The 25232-nt window shown below is 32.4% G+C and overlaps 1 protein-coding gene across 1 annotated transcript in view; it reads right to left on the bottom strand.

The window, feature by feature from the left end:
• The window catches only part of LOC129233323 (E3 ubiquitin-protein ligase SH3RF3-like), a 39273-nt gene extending 15410 nt beyond the window's left edge, over positions 1–23863 (bottom strand). Inside the window, 12 exon segments of the mRNA XM_054867372.1 lie at positions 493–652; positions 6029–6430; positions 9369–9726; positions 10664–10831; positions 12180–12349; positions 13250–13608; positions 14783–14865; positions 15515–15555; positions 16303–16398; positions 17391–17604; positions 20646–20704; positions 23387–23863. Coding sequence (XP_054723347.1) covers positions 493–652; positions 6029–6430; positions 9369–9726; positions 10664–10831; positions 12180–12349; positions 13250–13608; positions 14783–14865; positions 15515–15555; positions 16303–16398; positions 17391–17604; positions 20646–20704; positions 23387–23863 — 2587 coding nt within the window.
• Positions 23864–25232: the final 1369 nt, after the last annotated feature.

A 25232-nucleotide genomic window follows, 5' to 3' on the forward strand; every position in this document is an offset into this window, starting at 1 on the left:
TTACTTATGAAATGATACACCAAAATAGATTTATTAGGCAATAGGTACCTAAAATTCTATACTCGACTGCAAGCTTACTTGACAGTGGAGAACTATGCTGAGGTGAAGAGAATGAAATAGTTCCTAGCTCCTTGTCTGATAATTGGGTGAAATTACGCTCTTCAATTTAGAAATCGGATCAGTTAGTTAAACCCACACATATGTAACCATTTTTTGTCATAATTTCTGTCAATCTTTAAACATTTTCAATTTTACCAGAGAGCATTTGTCCATTTGAATCAAACACGCCAACTAATAGCAACTCATAGACAGGTTGCGATCTTCTCTTATTGGTGAAGAAGATAGGGGAGGTAGCTAGTCAGTTTTTGACGTTTTATCTGTTAACTCTTTTTTCTCTCGCACCTCGTGATGTCATTGCCAATTTAAGTTGCAAGCAAGTACAGCTATGCTTCTGTACAAAAATATAACCACTTTCCATGGCTTAGTTTACACACCTTACATGAACAGCAGAGAGAGATTGTTGAGATGATGATGTTCCATCTACGAATGAGGGATTATCACATGAGTAATCAGATGGGGGTGGAGATTTTGATTTCCTCTTCGTCAGCCTTTTCATTAGACTAACTATTTCCTTTTCCTTCTTCTCTTTGTGCTAAAATTATGAAGAAAAGTTGATATAATTGCGTTAAAAACACAGAAGGAAGTAAAATAATCAGCTAAAAGGATTTTTTTTCAGTAAAATTTAGAGGTTCTGAACATAGTCAAATAAGACTCCTATTGATTTTTACTTTCAAGCTGTTAGCATATCTTTAAAAGCATCCTAAATAACTTTTCTTTTTGTTATTTATGCTTTTATTAGCATTAGCTCTTCGTCAGCCTTTTCATTAGACTAACTATTTCCTTTTCCTTCTTCTCTTTGTGCTAAAATTATGAAGAAAAGTTGATATAATTGCGTTAAAAACACAGAAGGAAGTAAAATAATCAGCTAAAAGGATTTTTTTTTCAGTAAAATTTAGAGGTTCTGAACATAGTCAAATAAGACTCCTATTGATTTTTACTTTCAAGCTGTTAGCATATCTTTAAAAGCATCCTAAATAACTTTTCTTTTTGTTATTTATGCTTTTATTAGCATTAGCTCTTCGTCAGCCTTTTCATTAGACTATTTCCTTTTCCTTCTTCTCTTTGTGCTAAAATTATGAAGAAAAGTTGATATAATTGCGTTAAAAACACAGAAGGAAGTAAAATAATCAGCTAAAAGGATTTTTTTTCAGTAAAATTTAGAGGTTCTAAACATAGTCAAATAAGACTCCTATTGATTTTTACTTTCAAGCTGTTAGCATATCTTTAAAAGCATCCTAAATAACTTTTCTTTTTGTTATTTATGCTTTTATAAAAAAATTCATGCTTAAACTAAAAACTTTAAAACAACAAAGATATAGAACTAAATAAAGCAAAGAAATATTCCAAAAGTATATTTTGTCACTATCATTATTTACATGTAAGTACATAAAAAAACTGCAATGTTAAAAAATTCAAAAATGAATGAATAAAAGAAGTTTATTGTCTTATTTAAGGACTTTCTGAAACTATTTTAACTGATTTTTACCTTTAAGTTTTCGAAATACATGACTGTATAATAGGGTGGTTCAAAAAAACTTTTTTTCAACAAGGATCCAGGACACCCCCTATCTTTTTAGACTAACTAATAGTATTATGCTGTAAAAGTATTAGCTTCTTACTCAAATTTTAAGAGGTGCTCAATGACTCCTCAATTTAACATTAGCCGTACCATAGAAAATGCCACAAATTCAGAAACATTTAATATCCCCAGCTGTTTTTTTGTAAATAATTATTTTATTGCAATGCATATTACTACCTCCCCATACTTATAAAGTTTGGGGGAGGGGATTGAGCATCCTCTTTCAGTTGAAATAGGAAGCTAAAATTCTTCCAGTATATTGCTATCCACAAGTCTAAAAAATATTGATGGGTGTCCCGTTATCTAGGAGAAACTTTTTTTACATGTATTTTTGAACCACCCTACCGTAGAACTTGCTCACATTAATCATCAGAAAAGGAATTACTTATTTTTAACATTCTATACTCAGTTAAATATTCTGTATTGAAGATAGATGATTTCATACAAAGGAAAAATAAATGCCAAAAGAGCTTAGACATGCTTAATTTTGATATAAAAATCAAAAAAGAAACTCGCAGTTTTCATTATTGTTTTTCAGCTTCCATAAATCAGCTCAAATCAAGTTTTGTAAGATAAACTTTCATACTGACAGACATGAAAATAAAAACTGCAGAAGTCTAAGACTTTTTTTTTTGAAAATCTTTTTAAAGCTTAATTTGTAGATAAATACAAATGAAAACTAAAAACAGATACAGTGAAACCTGTATAAGTTGACACAGTTGATGCTTTAGTGATGAATTTAAACAGGTAGTCAACAAGTATAGGGTGATGACAAAATAATAGTAGATTTTTTTTTTGTACCTGACAAAACTAGTCAACTTTACAGGTTTCAATCTACAGTTAACTAACTCGCTTAAATATGATGATCTAAAATCTGCACCGATAACAATGAGTTAGAATATTAATGATGAAGTTTACAGTTGACTGCAGAGAAGAAATCAAGCACTTCTGACAAAACAGATTTTAGATGTTTACAGACAGCTCATTCATCTCGAATTTAGAGAATATGTAATTTTAAAACTTTTAGTAATTATTAGTAATAATGAACTACTAGAGAACTGTCAAAATTCGTTATTTTTATATGATATACTTCCTTGTAGTCAGATACAGGGGCCCAGTAGGCAGGGGTAGGGGTTAATCCTTCAGAACCCATAGTTTCAACACATAGGGTGGGTTGGGATAAGTGGGTCACCCCCCTAAAACTGAAATATGGATATTGTTTTTGTCCTTTTTTACACTGATCATGTTAAATTTCATTCCGATTGATTGGTTTTGCATACATTTGGGATTTGTGGAATTTTTTTCTAAATCATTAAACTTAGTCAAAAAAAAAAGAAAATTTCTAAAAAATATTTTTTTGCAAGTTCAAGAAACACTTTTCAACACAGTGTTTCCAGGGCAGTTTTTGTTATTCATTTATGATCATCAAACTTTCGTGTCTAGTGTAACCTTAAGTGTATGATGCAACAAGAATTTTTGTTTAAAATATTATTAATAAGTATTTAAGAGGAGGGATCCCACTCACCTTGTAAATTTTTGCTATAAGGGGTAGTGGTCCCTCCATATTAGTGACAATTTTAAAATCAAAAGCAACTCTAATGAAGAAAATTTTTTATTAATCAAATACGAGATAACTATGAAGACCTAGTAGGAATTAATAGTTGAGCTACAAAACTACTAAAGCTGATTGCTATGTATTTATGAAACTTGCACCAAAGAAAAACATAAAGTATTATGAAGCTCTAATGTTGGAAGTTGATGATGCAAAAGAAAAAATACTATTGAATTTGCAAGAACAAATAGTAATGGTGACCCTTTTTATTGGCCTGATAAAACGGATGTTGAAATTATTACTGAGGATGAAGTGATAATTGTTCTCCCTTAGCCAACTCTAAATAGACCTTACGATCTAGTCTTTCCGATTTCGTTTTTAAATTAATATATCTGGCTAATTTACCAAAATTGAGCTAAATCATCTGTATTGTGTTTATTCAACACACCTTATATGTAAAAGTAAAATATATGCCTATAGGCTTTCAATAAATTTCACAGATGCAATTATTTTGTATTTTTCTTCTATGATTACTAGTTATACAGATTTGAATGACAGTAAATATCTCATAAATGGATGCATTTACAAAAAACTATTGCATACTAAAAATTTACATACTTTATCACGTAAGACCTTCCTAACCCTGTTTTAGATATGCTTGATTTAAATTCAAACAAAAGGGGGTTGACCTACTTACTCCATCGTATGGAGTAAGTGGGACACCCATCCGATTGTTTGAAAAATATAATCGTTAAGAATATTGAAAGCATCATTTTAGAAAATGATAATGAACTTTTGTTTATTAATAATGTCTAAGATAAAATCCATGACTTTTCCGGTCGGCAGATACCATAAAAATAACGTTTTAAAGCATGCCGTAAACTACCAATTATCCACAGAACAGGGTGGCATGGCAACCAAGGATAAGCTGCAACTTTGATTAAATACGATATTAATGTATGCAAGAGTTTAAAAAAGCAATAGCACTCGAATACAGCTGTTTGAAGGTAAAGCGCAGTATCTGCAGGAATGTGTTTCTGAGAGATTTGATGTAACACGTTTTGGATTCCATACATAAAGATAGAGAAATGCTTGAATTTGACATTTTTTGTGCTTTATTTGCGATGGAAAACAAATAAGCATGTTTGTGCAATAAAGCTAAAGTATAATCTTTATCTTTACTAATAATAAAGCAGAAAGTCTCTCTGTCCGGAGGATGTCTGTAGGATGTCTCTCTGGATGTCTGTAGGATGTCTGTGACACACATAGCGCCTAAACCGTTCGGCCGATTTTCATGAAATTTGGCACAAAGTTAGTATGTAGCATGGGGGTGTGCACCTCGAAGCGATTTTTCGAAAATTCGATGTGGTTCTTTTTTTATTCCAATTTTAAGAAAAAAAAACTATCATAAATTACGAAATTATCGTAACGTGGAACCGTAACATGGGCACAAGCCAATTGGCGAGATACGAAATTATCATAACGTGGAACTGTAACGTCGGTACAAGCCAATTGGCGAGAAAATTCACCATACATTATTTGTAAATATACAAGCGAACCAAAAGACCTTTAATTTTTGTATTACGGGCGAAGCCGTGCGGGTACCACTAGTCTTTACTAATAATAAAGCAGTAAGTCTCTCTGTCCGGAGGATGTCTGGAGGATGTCTGTAGGATGTCTGTGACGCGCATAGCGCTTAAACCGTTCGGCCGATTTTCATGAAATTTGGCACAAAGTTAGTATGTAGCATGGGGGTGTGCACCTCGAAGCGATTTTTCGAAAATTCGATGTGGTTCTTTTTTTATTCCAATTTTAAGAAAAAAAGTATCATAAATTACGAAATTATCGTAACGTGGAACCGTAACATGGGCACAAGCCAATTGGCGAGATACGAAATTATCATAACGTGGAACTGTAACGTCGGTACAAGCCAATTGGCGAGAAAATTCACCATACATTATTTGTAAATATACAAGCGAACCAAAAGACCTTTAATTTTTCTATTACGCGCGAAGCCGTGCGGGTGCCACTAGTTAATAATAAAGCTGAAAGTCTCTCTGTCCGGAGGATGTCTGGATGTGTGTAGGATGTCTGTGACGCGCATAGCGCCTAAACCGTTCGGCCGATTTTCATGAAATTTGGTACAAAGTTAGTATGTAGCATGGGGGTGTGCACCTCGAAGCGATTTTTCGAAAATTCGATGTGGTTCTTTTTTTATTCCAATTTTAAGAAAAAAAAAGTATCATAAATTACGAAATTATCGTAACGTGGAACCGTAACATGGGCACAAGCCAATTGGCGAGATACAAAATTATCATAACGTGGAACTGTAACGTCGGTACAAGCCAATTGGCGAGAAAATTCACCATACATTATTTGTAAATATACAAGCGAACCAAAAGACCTTTAATTTTTCTATTACGGGTGAAGCCGTGCGGGTGCCACTAGAAGATGATAAAAATGTAACAATTTGCATTGAAACTACAGCTAAAAACAATAACAGTGTATGTAAAAAACATTGATAACAGTAAATCAAAAGAGGTGAGTTGTGTAGATCTAAAAATCTGGTTTCAAGTGTGGTGCAGATCTAAAAACCCCATAAACCAGTAAGTAGTGTAGGTTTGAAAATCAGACAGGGCTAGTCAAGTTTTGGTGACCTAGGAAGGTTTGATGTCATTCAAAGGAGGGGAAGAAAGAACCACTAGTAGCCTACAATCTGTTAAACTCTCAGTCCCAAGCCGTGCAGATTTAAAAGAGTCAGTTCGAAACAAAATTACCTTTTCGACTCTCGTCTGAGAAGTGGTCGCTTGGGCCGCCAAGAGGCAAGCTGTCGCTGTCGTGACGGCAGAGCATCCCACCCTGTCGGGGGTGACGAAGGGGTTCGTGTTGGGGGGCGCCACATGTGGCATCATCAGCGGCGTAGAAGGCTGTGAGGTGCTGTACCGGGGCTGGGACCCCCCTTCCATGATCCCCTGGTTGGGGTTGCCGATGCCAGTGGTGGGCGAGGCCTGGTAGGAGAGCATCCTCGTTGGTGAAGCACTGGTGGTCCTCACTGGGAAGTCCGTGATGACCTGTGAGGATGAGGGCGGTGAGCTGAAGTCAATGGCACAGAGGGAAGTCCAAGGAGCCATTGCTAATGAGCGGGACTGGGTACATGGGAATCCATTTTGTTTCAACATCTAAAACAGATTTGGGGCACATTTCTTCCATTGTTTTGCATTTCCGTTGATTACATGAATTAGTTGCTTTTATATGAAATGAAGTGCAGGTAAGATTGCCACATATGATGGTTTAGCATTCATTTAGGAAAATACTACGGTTTGAGTAACTTCAAATAAAAATGTAGATGTAATGACTTTTAAGGAATTAACTCATTATGAATGGGACAGTGACATGCTTTTATGAACTGATGGGGAGTTTTGGGAGTAATTTATCACCAACATCAATAAGTTCATTGATTATAGCAGAACACATAGCTATGTTTTTAATAGCTTAAGTAAACGTTCATTGTTCGAAATGAAAAGCAGATTCTATTTGCTTTTACTTTGGCAGCTATCTGTCGATACACTTCCAGACACAGGTGAGACATTTGTAAAGGGTTAAATTAAAATACAATTAACACTTTACAACAAAAAATTCAGAATAAATAGAAGACAGGCTTTGAAAAAAAAAAAAAAAAAAAAAAGAAATGAATTATTTTCTAACTTTTCAATAGTTTTGTGCATTGCCTTAGACAAGTATAACTGCAAGTGATTATATTCACTAAATATTGATTAGTATCTCTCAGATTTGTACTGTGACAAAACAGTCTTACACTTTTTGGTTTACAAATGTCAAGTTTACACAATAATTGTTTTATTGCATTAATCAATAAAACAATTTTAAAAAAATGTTCAACACATTTATCAGGTGAAACTAATGCTAACTCTGAATACTATGAAATGCTTCTCATTAGTTCCACCTCATTTATTTCTGTTTTTTCATTGAATAAATATTTTTGCTGAATTCAATAGAAGCCTCAAACTTAGTTTCAAAAACTTCTAATTTTAAAGTTACAAATGGTTTATATTATTACTATTTTTAATCCTTACTTGGTACATCTTATTGATAGCAATGCTCTTCTCTAAAACAACATATTGCTATTTCTTTCTCTAATTTATTTGGGATTAACTTTTTTCATAGTGGCATTCAAGAAAATAATTACTATCATAGTCGATTACTTGCTCAACTGTGTTAATCTTTAATAATCATATCATAGTTCTAACAACTTTCTGTAGTGTAAGGGAGGAGATGCCATTCACCAAAATATTAAATTTTTTATTGAAAAAAAAATCCCATGAAAATCCAATGAATATTGGTTTCAAAGCAACTTGAAAAAAAAAGGGTCTGCTTTTTCAATTTAAGCTGAATAATTAATCTAAACCACTTTTTTTGACCTAACAAAATCTGTCAACCATAAGATCTATTTTATAATAAATAGAAGGGTTCATCCCAAATATTTTCTAAGTACAGCGCTGCATAAAAAGAAGAGCTGTATTTTGAAATTTAGCATTGTTTATAACATACAAGTGCTATTTAAAGGCTTGAAAAGGTTTTTAAATGTATGAACGGGAAACAACATTGTAAAGATAATATAGTATTATAACAAAGACACATGTCAAGTTACATATTATACTTCATAAATTCATTACACATAAATACAGTTAAACGGTATACCACCTCCTTATTTGGAACATTGAGGTCGTAAGCTAAATAATGTTACAGATGATTTACATTAAAGTTGACAACTAATAAAGGGACCAGAATTATTTGATGCCATAACAGTGTAGACACTATGAACACAGTCATTATAACTTAAGTTCAACTGTAATTTTGAGAACAAGCAGAACTGTCAGAATAGTACTTGTATGTTCCCTAAAATTAACAACTGATATTTTCAAAACAAGAACTCAATTAATTTTTATGTGTAACTGAGCAGAGTTATTGACAATTTACCAATTTACACTAGATTTACTTGGGGCACAAAACTAAGCACTTAAAAAATAAGTAAAAATAGAAGTAAATACTAAACACACTTTGTTTTTCATTCATTAATTTTGAAAGTAAAGCTCCAAAACTAAGGGTGTATCCAATTTCTGCAATAATGACTGGCTATTCACACAAGAAAGACTATCCCTTTTTGGCATGAGTCTTTAAAATTTTAGAAATACTGCAAAAAAACACTATGAGCGGGTGTAATTGATCATATAGACGTAGGTTTTGCAGTCAAAAAAAAAAGTTTAAGGTTTTATTCTTTTGCAGTGAGTGGTGCCCTATTTGTCAATAGCACTGACCTAGGGAGGGTATGTTTATTCTTTCAAAAAGGAATTTTTATCTTTCACAAAAACATAATTGAACACCTCACAGAAAATGAAGAAAATTAGTTGACTGTCTTAGAACCAAATTAAAATTTTATGAACATTTTTCCACTTTTGCGATAAAAAAAATTGGGGAGATTTTAACAAGAAATTGAGACAGTAGAAAGTCACTTTTGTACTGCTGCCATCCATAGTTGTTAAAGAGAAAAAAATATTACTTCTGCGGCAGTTTTTGTGGTTTTACATAAGAAATTTTTTTTTTTTTAAAGAAATTTTTTGATTGGTGTCTATTGTGCCTGAGAGGGTTAATATGACAGTACAGTAAACTCCCGATTACCTGCAGAATTGAGTGGCACAGGTGTTGCGGACAGTAAAAATCGGGGATAGATCGCAAAAAGGTTAAAATGAGGGACAATAAAAAAAAAACATTGTCCTGCCTCAAAAACTTAGTTGTATTGATGCATAATACTTTCTATCAAGAGTGAAATTATATACAGTACAGTAAAAATGTTTTGTATTATTGCATACAGAATTTAACATCAATATAGAACGGATGTATGTACAATAAACAGGCCCAAAAATAAACAAATAAATAAAGCGAAACAACTGAGTTTAAATTTACAATTTTTTGACAAAAAACAGTCATTGGTATTTGCTTTTTGCTGCAAAAATACACATTTCTGATCGTTGGTTGACTCGCGGATAATCGGGAGTTCACTGCACAAGAAACATTACTTCCAAATTAATAGTTCCAACTTACCTCAGATTTATACAGTGCAGGAGAAAATGCTCCAACAGAGCTCAGGGGCCTTGGTAACCTCTGCAAAGGAGCAGCCACTGCAATACTATGTGCCCACTCCAAAACAGCAGGATGAGCGGGAGAGACTGGACTTGTCGAGGTGGCTGGGACTCTCCCGCACATGGTGATGGGGCTGTTGGTGTAAATGGGTCCCTGAGTGGAGATAGGGTAAAAGAGGTGTGGGTTGTCTGTCGTTGCACCAGAAAGACTTGTTCGCTGTTGGATTGCAGAACTCGAAGGAGGTGGGGAAGTAGTTGAAGAAGCAGGTGAAGTTCTACCTGCCACAGAAACATTTATGTGTGGCTGCAGCACTGCTGACCTGAAATTCACAAAAGTAAGATTTTTAAAATTAGGATTGCGGTATAGAAGGAAGAAGAAAAACATTTCTGAATAACATTTTACACAAAGGTTTTAAGATAGATTTTTAAAATCAAAGCACAGTAGTTAAGTTATATAATGAGAGAAATGTTTTCCAATACATTAGGCTATAAAATATAGTTTCAAATGCTGCATCAACACTTAAATATTGGCAGAATAATTTAGTAATATTATACAAACAAAGTACAATAAACATCATTAAGCCAAAACCGATAAAACAAGTTAAATTTAGAACAGAAGTCCAAACAGTTCACATGTCTTCAAGAAGTAGTTTACCATTGACATTGAAGTTCTCATATAAAACATACTGACATTGCAGAACATTTTATTTTTAGTACCCTAATTTAACACACACATAGGGGAAGGGGAGAGGAGGAATGGTTATTATTTTTACGACTTGCAATTCGATGTTCTGCTATTAAACGCTAAACAACACTTATTACATCTCAAATGCATTTTTTTCTCTTTTAACAAAGGAAAAAATTGCATAAACACTTATAACAGAATGGTCACTGAAGGGCAAAATAAATTTCTTAATATTTTCAAGTTTACAACTGTTTCCAGCTTTTTTCAGGTCTACCTACTTCTTTACTTATATTGTTTCCCACTGTTTTGTTTTAGCAAAAATTAAATTTTACTTTAATGATTAATTAACTTTAAAGTAAAACAGAAAATATCCTGAAAATAACATTTACACAATGCAGGTATAAGAAACTACAAATGCAAGTGTTAGTGATCTTAGGAAATTTTATTTAAGAAAAAGTAAAGACTAGAACCAATATGCACTTGACCATATTTTATGGAAAATATGAAAAAAAATAGAAATGTACGAGATCATACGAAAATGAATTTAAGAAAAACATAAAGAATAACATTACTTTGCAATTTGAACATAATTTCCGGGAAATACTCCACTAAGCCCAGTTCTTAAAGATGTCCCTTTAAACCAGCCATCTTGGCACTTTTCACTAACAGTATATAATTCACCTTTTCGAAGTTCCAGTTCATCTTCTTTCAGCGGTCTGTATGTATAAAGTGCTAAATAGCTGTATAAAATAAAAATTATAAACATCATTTAGAGAAGATTTCTTTTATTTTGTTTGAAAATTTTAAGCAACTTTAAGCTAAAATTGCTTTTTGCCCCGGATCAATGAGAAAAAATATACAATAATGAGAAGAATTGAATAAAATCAGGAATGGCAACAAATATAAACCAATTGACAACTCAAAAAATCATCTGTCATTCAAGAAACCATTTATCTCCATTTTTAATTTCTCAAATTAATTCTCTCGTTCTTAGTTTCTGAAATTGACCTGCTCGAAATGTATACTATTGAATGTTGCAGAACTACTAACTAGAGCAGCCTTTCATAAATTTTAGACTGTGACTCATTGATGAGTTGTGAGTCTTCTTCAGTGAGTTGTGATCTATCTAATAATCTTTATTTTTTAAAATTAGAGGGTTACTTTGCACCAGACTTGTAGGAATAATTTGGATTGATTCAAAATTTAGTTTTCAGAAATCTTTGTTTTGCAAATAGAATGAGGACAATTTTTTAAGAGAGGGGGGGGGGATCATATAATATCTGACATTTAAGTAGTAAATTCTCGATAAGACATCCCCCCTCCCCCCCCCCAACATTTTGAACAGTAAAACATCCTGCACAAAGAATATGGTCTGGTCTTTGGATTGGTGTCTAGTATGTGACAGTAAAATAAAGTGAAGCAAGCAATACAAGTAGTGCCATTAGTTAAATAAATCAAACATAGTAAAATAAAAAAAAAAACATTTTAAGGTCTTTTATAAAGGGGGTTGAAATGTTAAAAGATATGGAAACCCATCCACTAGAGACAGAATTTTTAGAGAGAAAACATTCTTCCATCCTTCTCATTGGAGATTGTCCCTAACATATATAAATTTTAATATTTTCAAAAGTAGGCAAAGCAGTAAATTGGGGAGAGGGGGGGGGGGGACATCCTGGTGAATGGCAAAAAACACTTTGAAAATCCTCCAACTCCACTATTTCCCCCTTTTTTTTATTTTGTAAGCTGCAACGTTATTATCTGTAAATTTCAGTTTTTATTTTGCTTATTTTCTGGAATTCTTCTTTTTCTTTCATGCAACTAAGCATTTATTAAGGAGGTTTTTAATTGAAAAAGAAAAAATGCCAGAAGATTCAGAATTTTCTATTCAAGAGCACAAGCTATGTTTCTACCAAACCATAAATCTGTTCATAATTTTAAAATTATGCCTTGTACAAATAATAACATTAAAATACATCGAGAAAATTTCCAAAAAAAAAAAATTGAATAAATTTTTTCTATTCAAATTTATTAATTCAATTATTATTTCAGAGTTGAACAAGAAAATTGATAAAACAGAAATCAACATACAAAGTTGGAACAGCAACGTGTGTTGAGGGCTGACTGGAACTGCTACTTCTAGCAGAAGAGTGACTACTTTTTGAAGCATCGGATGAACACACAAGGGGAGAAGTGACACCAGAACTCTCTTCCTGGCTTCCTTGGGTGGGAGTATGAGCACCAGTAATGGATTCAGCACGCTTTAAAGTAACACAATATAATTGATGAAAGGTTGATTTAGTCAAGTCATACATTAAAATAACTTACAATTCATGACACAGTTTGGGCAAAGAGAGATAAATAGTCTACAAAACAGTGGAAAAGTGACCCAATATTAACCCTTGAGAACTATAACTATCAGAACTGTAAATTTGCACGGAATATATCTGGAGGTACTTATTGGTGATGTGGACCATGCGTTGGTTATTTTTTGAGTTGTCACCAACATGAGCATTGCTGATCTTTGGCAATAAATTTGTATAAACTACTATTAGTAAGTTCATGATATTTGAAAATGAATGCGAAGGTTGCTATTTGCTATATCAGCTGATTTGAGATTGGTAGAAACTTTTTTTTATGCATTTTGCACATAATATTCACTTTTCACAATTCCAAATGGTTGATATTAAGTTGCAAGGCAACAAGTGTTTGAGCATTCTTACACAGATGGTATTATTCTAACCATGCAAAATTTTAATAGAAAACAGTTTTGGACAGATCAGGTTTGGTTACTTGTTTAAATTCAAACCATGGATGTTAGCATTATGATAAAAAGCCTCAATCGAATTTCAACTGCAATGCAAGAAAATTACCTGACAAAAATTTAAAAAAATATTAAAATTTTTTATCAGATGAAAAATTATACATTCAAAAATCAAAGCTGGAAAATTTATCTGATTTCATGATTTGTTTAACCTTATCAATTGGTTATTGTTATCAAAATTATTTTGCCCCAAACTGATCTCATCAAGTGAAGACTACTGTATTTAAGTAGTTTGAAATACATTCATTTTTACAGAAACTGACAAGAAAAAGAAACCCTAAAATGTGCTGAAATATCTTGCAAAAAACAAACTTATTGCAAGTCATACCTGTGTGACTAAAGGAGGAGTGACAGAAGCAACAGAAAAAACTGGACCAGGACTGGGCGTAGACCTAGATTTGGCAACAGCAGATGAAGTTTCGTGTGAGCTATCTGCAGCAGACTGATGGTCTTCAGCACCATTTTTGGCTTGTTGCTGCTGTCTGTGGTGAGAACTACTATGATGTTGGGAGTCATACGAAGTGCCGGGATATGCAGCCATGCTGACGCTCTGTTGCATTGTAAGTGATGCATTGTGGATAGGAGATGTAAATGCTGATGATGAAAAAGGAGGATTGATGGCCGATGACACTGGCTGGGGAATATTACCTCCGGAATTCAACTCTTGATACTGTGGACTCTGAGATGCATTAACATCTGGTAATAAAATGAAGAAAAGTGAGTGTTAAAGATTACTAACTCTGCAAATAACTAATAAACTTTTACTTACAAAGGATAAATTATTTTTTCAACAATATTCATATCACTTATTGACACGAGAAGGAATACAATTAAAAAAAAAATGGAAGATTTACTTTTCATACTTGATCTTTAAAAGATTCTTTTTTTTTTTTTAAAGTACAGTAAAATCCCATTACTGGACTCATCCTCTCTTCTCTTCAATAGGTAGCTAAAATGAGTACCAATTGTGCTTGAGAACTAAACAATGGGATTTCACAATCAAATGACCACCTAACTAAAACATTTGCCTTTGCATCCCAGAACCCTTGCTTAAGAGAACTGAAATGGCGACTGTCAGCCTAGACCCTAATTGGACTGTTGCAGCACTAGTTTTAGTTTAAATCCCCTTACGACGAACTTCAAAGAATTACATATTGTTCACTGTAAGGGCAGTTCAACCGGGACTGAACATTTATTTCATTGAAATGGACTTTCATTGCATTGGTGTTTGCTGTAATGAGATTTTACTCTAGTTTTAAATCTAAACAGGAATTTTTTCTTTTCACAAGTTTACTACAAATAAAAGCATTAAATGTTGAGATTAAAAAAAAAGAAAACTGGACTATTTTTGTTTTATAAGACACGTATCCTTCAGGAAAAATATTTGAGGAGGGGGGGGGGGGAGGGCATAAAAATACAAAAGTGCAAACAAGCAACAAAAGCAATAAATATTATTCAACACAGAAATCCGAAAATTATTTAATTTTAAGTCTTTTTCAAACCTCACATCACATTTCCTAAACTTGAAAAGACTCCTGCTGTAGGGGAAAATTAATTGAAATTTTTTTACAAGAGCAGAACTTTGCTAGAAGTAAAAATCAAGAATATTTGTGCAGATGTACAGAAAGCTAATTTGAAAACATTGTGGCGCAGTAGGGGTCAAAAACAACTCCCAGAGGCAATGTTTTTAACATTATTGCCAATCCTAGAACAGTAGTTTATGCACATGTAAGGACTGTTTTGTTAAAAAAAAAAACCTTTCCAGAAGGTAATTCTGGCTGCCTTAGAGGTCTTAAATAATCTTTTCTTTTACAATAAACCATAAATTCCAGGACAAATATAGAAAAAAATGTAAATAAAAAATACTTACTTGTTGTAGGAGTTTGAGCTGAGACAAAATGAGAATCAGTGGATGGGGCAACAGGTGGTACAATTCTTGATGAAGACTGAGCACTGAAACACAATTTTAAATTAACATCCGAGTGATGACATTAAAAAACACTCAAATAAAAATGTAGTAATGAGTAATGGTACAAATAAGCACATGGAAGTACATTGATAATTAGATTATAAGTCTTATATTTGAATTGCTAGTTCTAAAAACCCTAAATGTCACTTTTGGCATTTTGGCATACGGCTTGGTTTTTGAAGTCAGACTTATTACAATAGGACAACAAAATTTATCAGTTCTTTATCTAGAAACATAAATTTAATTCTGCTCTTTTCATAGTCATTCTTTATTCAAAACCAAACTCAGTTCTCATTAACACACATCACTATTCAATGAAAATTTGAAATTCCAGCAGGATTTTACAAAAATTGATTGATACATAATTCCCTTTCATTTTACAGAAAAAGCCTGACTATTTAAGAAGTAAATTACAGAAATTATACAAGTATTATTCTCTAGTCCTCTACTGGAGATCTTACAAGGTAACACATTGATACAATACATATACATAGACAGCTCTAATATCATACAAGAAAAAAGTTTATAATCATTAGTAATTGTAAAAAAAAATATATATATATTTGTGATGATGAGCAATTTAAAAAATTGCACAACTTATAAAAATAAGATGGAAAAAAACTAAAAACTTACTTTGCAGATAATTTCATGACAGACCTTGCAGCAGCATTCATCTGCAAAAAACCAATACTTCAGATTAATAATATAATAAACAAACGAAATAAAAATACAATGATGATGTTGCTCAAAACATTACATGTTACAAAAATAGCTTGATAAGAAACAAATATAAAATCTTGTTGAACATAGGAGAGAGTGGCTCACCTTGGGAGACACAGCAAACTGCAAGCGGCTCAAGTTTTTGCCCAAGATTTAAAATTAATGCTTAGCTTTTGCAGATGTTGATACATGCCGAAATGAGTTAACTTTAAGTTATATTTTCATTCCAATGATAAAGCAGGTTAGAACTTATCAAGATTTTTATTTAGCAATCTTGTCAAAGAACTTTCATGAAAAAGTTAGATAAGTCGTATGACGGAATTTCAGCGAAAATATATTGAAGTAAAAGGTAATATAGGAAATTTTTAACTTTTCCCTATCCTATGAAACTACTCTAGTAGACAACTTTAAAGTAGAATCGTCTAATGTGTGTACGCAAAGTGTCTGCCAAAATTAGTTGGAAAATTAATAAACTTCAGATACATTTACTACTTAGGTATAATTTTACATTTTGTTAAATTTTTCATTAATATTAATAAGAAACTCCTTTATCAAACCTGCTTGTCGCCTAAATTACACTAGAATAAATCTAACACACAGGCTAAATAAAAAAGATATGAACAATAATTAACATGGATTAAAATTTATGCAAAAAACAACTTAAAACAATAACAGAAGATATATATTAAAAAAAATAGTACCTCAACAAATGATATTGGAAAAATTCCAATCCGATCTCTCAACTTTCCTTCAGCCCAATGGTCATCTATTCTTCTTATCACGGTTAATACATCACCCTAAAAAAGTTATTTTGCATTATTATCAATATTGATTACACAAATAGAAATAGATGAACTCGTGGCTTATTCAAGAGTTATTCAAATTCAGCTCATTAGATCGGTGATAACTTTTTGAATTTTAAAGATATTCAACTGGAATTTTATCACGAGTTGAAGAATCTGTTTGGGTTATATATTATGGAAGTTATAAAATGCTATCTTTCATGCATGAGCAGTGAAAAATGAATTGTTTTAAATGTCCATATTTTATCAAATTTTCAATATTTTTAATTTCAAATTTTAGTATTATACTTCTCTTGAATGCTGTCAAGTTTTCTGAAATTTAGTGATTTTTGATGGAAAACTTTATGTGTATGAGCCAAAAGCCTTCAAATAAAATTTGTAGTTTTGAAAGAAATGCTCAGATCTTCGTGAATATCCGGGATACTTTCTCGAAAGTATGTAAAATAATTGTAAGTAGTAAGCAAACTAATTTCTGAAATTTATAGCTTATTCTCAATTTGTTACTGATTAACGAAACGCAAGAGTGATATAACTTTTATTGAAAAATAACAGCTAGAGCATGTCTTTTATATGACAAAAGTTACAGAGCAATTGGTGTCTTATTTCTCAAAAAATTCTTTAAAATGTGAATTTTTGAAAGTGTCCCAATACTTTTGGTCATATGGTGTAAAATGTTAACATGTGCAAGTATTTTTTCACCCCAAATTACAGAATTTATATGAAAATCACACCTTATGGGGGGTCTTGCCCCTATAATGGGACGAAAATTACGTCATGTGTTATTCTGATGCATAAGCTATATTATTGAAAAGTTTCATTAAAATCTATTCAGTAGTTTTTGTGAGAAAGAGTAACAAACATACAAACATACGTTCATATAGATAATAAAAATAAGATTTTTTTAAATATTAAATATTGTATGCAAAAGAGAAGAATTCTGAAAACCATTATGAATATTAATACAATGAAGAAAATCATACACATACTTTTCCAAATGTTAAGCAGTCTTTCTCCTCACTACTGCTAATCTGAAAGTCATATAATGCTTTACACTGTGGCACATGTGAAGGAATGGGTACAACAACTTGCACAAAGCTGGCTGGTACAAAGCCAGATTTGCCACCCAATTCTCCATAAAACCAGTTCTGATCCACTCTTTTCCGAAGAATAATAAAATCTCCCTTCTTAAATGTCAAATCACTGAAAAAATAAATAAATAATAGAAGTCAAAAAACAAAATAATAACCCAAAACTAAAAACTTAAGGGTAGCATAAAATATAGATCTTAACCAGTATTATTGAAGAATTTCATTTGCAAACTATGGTATGCAAGTGTTACAAAGAATTCCTTTTTTAATGATGTATACATTAGCTTATGTATAAGAAACTATCCTAAAATGTTTTCAGTACTGAGAAAAAAGTGAAAAAAAAAAAAAAAAAAAAGAAAAAAGAAACAACCTTGAAATACCAAAACACATGTATGCAATAATTTGCAATATTTGAGACCCATTATCATTGTTCAGATAGATTTATTTAAATCACAAACATATTTTATTTTTAACATGAAGTATTTTTCTAAAAATCTATATTTATTTATAACTGTGTCCAAGAACACACAGAGTACAAAATTTTTTTTATAACTGCAGTTAAAACACGTTGCATTAAGAACAATGATTATACATAAGTAATAAAGGGAATATTGAATTAATGTTTCAACATTGTCAAATCTTGGCTACTTTTGAATAGTTTTTTCTTTGTGTCATGGAATATTTTGAGATTAAAAAAACATATATTTCTTTATTTTATGGTATTTTTTAAAAAATGTCTTCAATTGTTCACATGTGCCCTTATAGGAGTGCACATGTGTTACATACTGCACATATATGAATATTAATTAATAATAATTATGAATAAATTTTCAAACTGATTGTGAAAAAATAATAATTTACACATTTTTTAACACTTTTAATATTCTACACTAATATTAAGAAGAAGATATGGGAACTGTTCACATGTGCTCCTAGTTGTTGTGTTCACAAGTGTCCCCCCATGCATAGAAGTAACTTGCAAAAATAAAGAATTCTTATTTAATAAAAATAATTTAAAATTCATAAATTTCCTTGAATGTTCATTTAACGGTCTGCCAATAATTAAGTAAAGCTTATTAGTTAGTTGATAATGTTTTTATTTTATTTTATTTTTTCATGTGAAGAAGATCTACTAAAACAAAGAAGTTGTCAACACAGAAACATAAACTGGTTCATTGCTCTAAAAGTTCGGCCAAGGGTAAGGACTGGTAGTCATTACTTGATAATTTTTCAAAATTTTTTTGCTTGAAATTATCTTAGTAAAACATACCGTGTTTATAGATGCCCCCTTTCTCCTTTAAACAAAACTGATGAACAACACAAGCTCTGGATACAATTAAACTGGTTCTTGTCAAATAATCTCCAACTAAGACACTGAAATTAGTTCTAAGCGTCACTTTCATTTACTTCATAAAATTTACCATTTTCGCACAGCTTCTTGAGAAAAAACTTTTGATTCTGTAATTTAATTAAGCAAAAAAGTGGCATATCGGCCCGTCAGAACAACAGTAGGAACTTTTACTGTTATTTCTGGGTTTAGATGTCTTCTTTGTTGCTCTGAGGCAGCGATATATATGTAGTTTTACAAATTATCTATTCTTACTATGTATCTTTTCTTTCAACAGCATGGAAATACATTGCTCTTTTCCTAAATTTGAAGCTTACATAATTTTAGTCAAAAAAATTATATATATATATTTTTTGAACAACCTACCACATTTTGCATCTTATACAAGACCAGGGTTCGTACTCAATTTCAGAAATAAAATGAAGGAGTTTTGGAGGAGTTTTGAAGGAGAAAAATGAGATTTTGAAGGAGTACTAATGGGCTGCCCATAAATGATGTCACTTTTTTTTTTTCCAAATGTTTGACCCCTTCCTTCTTTGTCACAAAGTGTCAACTTTATCTTACTTCTCCTCTTGTCAAATGTCATATTTTTTTATAAACATACTGTTATAATAACTGCGTGATGTTACTTTTTGTCACCCTCTCTCTTCCTCTTGTCACAATTTCATGAACCCCTCCACCCCTCTCAAGGAATGACAACACTTGTGGACGTTACAATATCATAACTGCGATTTGCTAAAGAATTGTTTTTTTTTTTTTTTTAACACAATCACTTCTTAACGTAGTACATCTGCTTATGTATTTCTAAATATTTAAATAATAATTACAAAAACTGACTTTTGCAGATGAGAGTGTGGTGGAGAGAAAAGCACAGCCAAGCACCATTTAAGTATGGTTTACTTTATTTATTATATGTCTTAGTCTAATAATATTTTCACTTTCAACTTTTATAACTTCTATGATCAATTTTAAATCACATCTTTATGAAAAAATAAATATACGAAATTACTACATTAAAATCGCCCTTATACCTTCGCCCTTGTGATGAATGTAAGTTATGTCGACTGAAGTATTTTAAGTTAGTTATGGAAGAAGACTATGTAGTCTTGCAATAAGGAAGGAGTTTTGAAGGAGTTCAAATCAAAATGAAGGAGTCTGAAGGGCCCTTCAAAAAAATTTCCTAAATGAAGGAGTATTGGAGGAGTTTTGAAGGAGCGTACGAACCCTGAAGACATGAATAATTACTTCTACAATATGTTTTCTTGTCTGTGTCAATATTTCTATTCTAGCTATTTAATATTACTTCTAACAACTTGGTTCTGATACAATTAGTTTCAAAATTGAGAATCAAACGTAATCTGTTATATTTGCTGAGTTATAAACAGTAACAGTACTAACTCGATGAAGCCACAATTAAAATTAATTTGTGATATCATACTTCAGATCAAAATAATTTTAGCTGTTTAAAACAAATGATTTATTAATGTATTTTAAATTTGACTGACAACTGATTTATAAGTTTATAACTAACTAAAAGTGCTATAAAAAGACTTTTATTGCACCCTAACAAGCTACAGTAAACTGAAATCAGATCATACATCTCATAGATACACACAGAGATTTAAAATATATGAATTTTCTAAACAACTGTTTGCATACAAATTTTCAGTTTGAACCCTTTAAGTGGCTGCAATGCAAAATTACTTCACTAAATAACACATCTAAGAGCGCAATATCACACTGTGGCGCGGCCGCTGAAAAGGTAAAAAAAAAAAAAAAAAAAATCTTTAAATAAAACAAATTACCCAGGTACTTTGGCTTCATATGGGTAGAGAGCTTTTGCACAAGGACATGCTTGAAGGACCTGTAATCAAGAAATATGAAATTTATTATAAAAAATTAAAGCATGCGGTTTCCTATTTTACTGTAACGATCATAATGCATGGACAAAGCACGTTACCATGAGTTGGGACAGCACGATAAAAACAGAGGTGCTCACTCCCCTTAAAGGCAAGTTCGCACCCCCCCCCCCTCCAGAAGCAAAAGCTCCACAATGAGAAAAATACCCATCAAAACACTCCTACTCCCTAAAAATTTCAATGGCGTAGTCTGTGCCTTGACCCCCCCCCCCAGATGGGTGCCCCTGATAAAAATTTAAAGCTGAATATCTTTTTGCTTCCATATCTAAATGCTTACTACTTATGAAATTAAATTCCTAACAAGCCATTGGATCTCTTTCAATGCTCATTTCAGGGTACAAAAAATTAAATTTTTTGAAAAATGAAAAAATTTATGGCATTTTAGCAGAAAAAAAAAGTTTACCAAAAATGAATTTAGTTTTTTAATATCAATATTAATTTTTTAAGTTACAATTAGTGCTGTTGAACAGGTTAATCAATTGGGTAAGTAAATTTTTTTGGGTACAAAACAAGGAAGCCTCGATAAATAGTGGTTAAGACGCTGGCCTCTCACATTTAAAGGAGCAGGATCAAACCTGGCTCTAGTCGGGGATTTTCAAGATACAGAAAATTGACAGTGTCCATGTCGTATGATTATGGGGCATGTAAAAGATTCCTCGAGTACTCATTGGGCATGGAGTATCACTTGGCAAAATTAAATTCCTAGTGCAGTTTTGCATTGAATAGAGTCAGGTGCCTCCATCTAGTGGGGAAACTGGGCGTCGAAATTCTCTTGGCAATGGCATCCCGCCGATAATGGTGCTACGTGAAAGAGTAAATGTTAAGCTTGGGGTTCGCACTGGCTACGTAAAAGGCAATGCCTCCACCGCAGCCCCATTAGAAAATAAAAGTAAAAAGAATTTTGTAAGCTGAAAAAAAATAAATAAATAAAAGAACAAACGTAATAGTGATTTGTAGCATTGGAAAAATGGAATTTCGCTTGAGAATGAAATTTTGGTTCAGAATAGTGATGTAAAATCCCCAGGTATTAATTTTTAAAGGTAAATACCCAAAATGGGTATTTATACTGGTATTTATTTCAAAAATTTATATTCAACTAAAATACTTTTCTGTATGTATTCCACTATGTATATATACAGGGTCTATTCCAAAAGTAATGCAATTTTTTTTAAAAGTAATTTATTGAACAGATTTGCACAAACACTAAAAACTCTTCAAAGTAATGTCCTTGGGCTTCTGCACATTTCTTCCATCATCTCTGGCATGACTGGTAAGTGTCCTGAAAGGCGTTTTTGGGGACCTCCTTTAAGGTCTTCGTCAGGGATGATTGGATCTCTTCTAGGGATGAAAAATGGGTTCATTTCAGGCCTGCCTTAATCCGAGAGAACAAAAAGTCTGTCGAGGCGACGTCAGGAATATAGGGGGCTGGGACAGAGTTTTCACCTGGTGTTTAGCCAGGAACTCGCGGATTCATAGCGCGTTATGGCAAGGTGCTTCAGCACGAACTTGCTTCACACTTTTCTTATGGCTAAATCTTGAGTAAAGCGAAACACAGTAGTAGACGACATGTTCAGTTCATTTGCAACCATCTTGATAGTCAATTAAGGGTCAAAGTCCAACATGTGAGGAACACGAGTCACATTGTTGTCGGTTTTGCTGGTTGATGGCTGCCCAGAGCGTTGTTCATCTTGAATCTCTTCTCGGCCCTCTTCAAGGGTCTTTAAACATGTCAAAACTTGTGAACAGGACATAGAAGAGAACCCATAAGCCTCAAGAATTATTTTGCTAGTCTCCTTAAGAGATTTTGTTGGTTAAGCTACAAAACTTAATGGCGTACCATTGTTCCCGTGACACGGTCGATGCGCAGAGGTCTTACATCCAGCCATTTCCACAGCTCGAAGAACCCTGAGACTGGTTTTCCGGAAAAACTTAGGGCCCCCCTCATCTAAACCAAGTAGTTCAATTATACTTCGAACAATAAAAGCAGCCAAAAAAAAAACCATTGCATTACTTTCAGAATACACCTTGTATAATGTACAAAACAATAAATTTTTGCCCAAAAAATTGTATTTTGATCACATATTTAAAGAATTATTGCGTGAAACAACTTAGCAATCTAATATGATATTCACATTAAATGTGTTGGCTATGCCTAATCTATGTTGATAGCCAAATTTCAGATATAAAAAGCCATTCTACAAAAAGTAAAAAGCTTAACTGGTTACAAAAAAGGGCAAACATCTTCTCCAATTATGACATTGAAAAGAAAGATTCTTTGGTTCACACGACATGTTTCTTTCATAATTTCATCAAGTCTTTCAATAAAAAATATTATGAACTGTGTAATTCATATGTATCAGTTTTACCAATTATTTCATATTCAGATTCTTAAAAAAAATTCCCATTCACTTTTTGCATTTTTTTTTGTAAAATACCCAGTTTTTGGGTATTTACCCAGGCCTATTATTACTAGGCCAGGTATTTACCCAGGCCTTGGGTAAATATCCAAAAAATATTTACCTACCCGCTGGGTATTTACCAGATCCACATCACTAGTTCAGAATAGCACAAATATTATTTTTCCTTTAAATAATGTATTAATAATCATGTAGGAACAAACATTTTACCTGTTTTGGCACCATTCTTAAATCAGTTGCACTAGGAGTGCGAGGCAAGTTCCCCAAAGGTTGAGGCAACTGTGGGTGAGGTGGTATCTGTTGCTGACCAGATGAGGACTCTGCATTACGAGAAATAACATCAGTACTGCTTCCAACTCTTTTTGGCCGCACATTATTTTTTATGCCTTCAAGAAGTCGCACAAGTAAAATATTACAAGGCAGTTCTTCAATTTTCACATCTACCAGAATTCTACACTCTGGGCATCTCAGTTCTTTGTGAGAGTTGAGAATTTCCTGTAGGCATCGCTTGCAAAACGTATGTTGACAGGGTAGAACTTTGCTGCTGCTATCTAACTGTTCCAAACATACTGAGCATTCAAGAAGATCATTCAAAAATGCTTCATCCATAGTGAAACATTTTACACTTTTGTCACATTTTTCAGTGTCTTTACCCAACTCTACCATGGTAGAGGAAGAATTATTCATTCTACACATGAAAATAAAATAAAAAAGTTTATTGAACTGAAAATGCTGTGAAAAGTTCAGTTTTATATAATTTAATAGAACACATTTTTATCACTCTAGAGTTAGCATCTAATCAGTAATCGCAGATCAAATATTATACAAATTTGTTACATTTAAAATTGGGATCCCGGAAACTTTAGGGCCACGTTTTAGTCAATATTTGAACCATCTATCAGTTTTCTCAACCTTGATTTGCGGACCAGCAAAAGCTTTTGAAAAATTTCCCAGACTTGTGAAGTTTTTTTTTTTTTTTTGTCTTTTTTTCTTTCTGTCTTGCAATATTAAAAAAATAAAAAAAAAACCTTGCATCTCTCGATCATTCAAAACAAGATTTTTTTTACAATTAAGTGAAGATTCCTCAGCCTCTTTTTTATATTTTACAAAAAATTAAGGAAAAACTTTCGACTCTTGGACCAATAATAAACATTGCTGAAAATCCATAGAAAACTAGAAAAAATGATTACAGAATCTTCTATAAAAGATGTCATATAGGATATTATTAGGTATTATTGTGATGGTACTTTTTTTTTCCTTTTTAGTACGGAAATATTTTAAACGTGGACAAGCAAAATCTCTAAGGGCCAGTCAGATCTTTCTGCAAACAATTGCTGAAGCCTAACAAACTAAAAGGAACGGTCAAAGATCAGGGTCTAATGGCACAGAAAGCCTATGCAGGAGTAAAGGCTAAGGTTCAAACTGGTGGCATAAAAAGTTTTAGGGTGTTTTGTTTTGGAGAGGGGCTTGCTCTCCCTTTTTTTTCTGGAAGTAGGACTCACACTCTTGGGGGGGGGGGGGAGACTCTTAGCAGCTTTTTGGATGTTGTTATCAGCGCCATTAGAACCTGCAGTTTTCTGACCTTTTGCTAAAAAAAGAACACATTTCTATTTCCGAAATATACTAAAACATTAATAACATAGAGAAAAAAATATTAATGAAACATATAATTTATGTAACAGTAAAAAATAAATAATATCTTTCAGTTTTAAATTACTGTTTTTTAAAACACACTTTTGCTTATATACAAGAAAACTAGAATAACTAGAAACAAAAAGTTTTCAACTCAAAATCTCCCAGGTTAAGTGTGTTTTCCATCCTTTTCTAAATTAACTCATTGACTACAAGAAAGAACAAGTTCTCTTTTTTACATGGTTTTCCATGGGTTGTCCAATTTGCTTTCCTTTGTAAAGGACAAAATGTGTTTCTAATTTCATTAAATTAAGCTTCAAAATATAAACTTATCATATTCTTCTTTTTTTGTTTAAAGTATTTCATTACTGTTATGTTTAAACACATGTGTAGTGATATTTTGGATAAAGATGTTCCTTAAATC

This window comes from Uloborus diversus, unplaced genomic scaffold (genome assembly GCF_026930045.1).
Source record: "Uloborus diversus isolate 005 unplaced genomic scaffold, Udiv.v.3.1 scaffold_334, whole genome shotgun sequence".
Lineage (NCBI taxonomy): Eukaryota > Metazoa > Arthropoda > Arachnida > Araneae > Uloboridae > Uloborus > Uloborus diversus.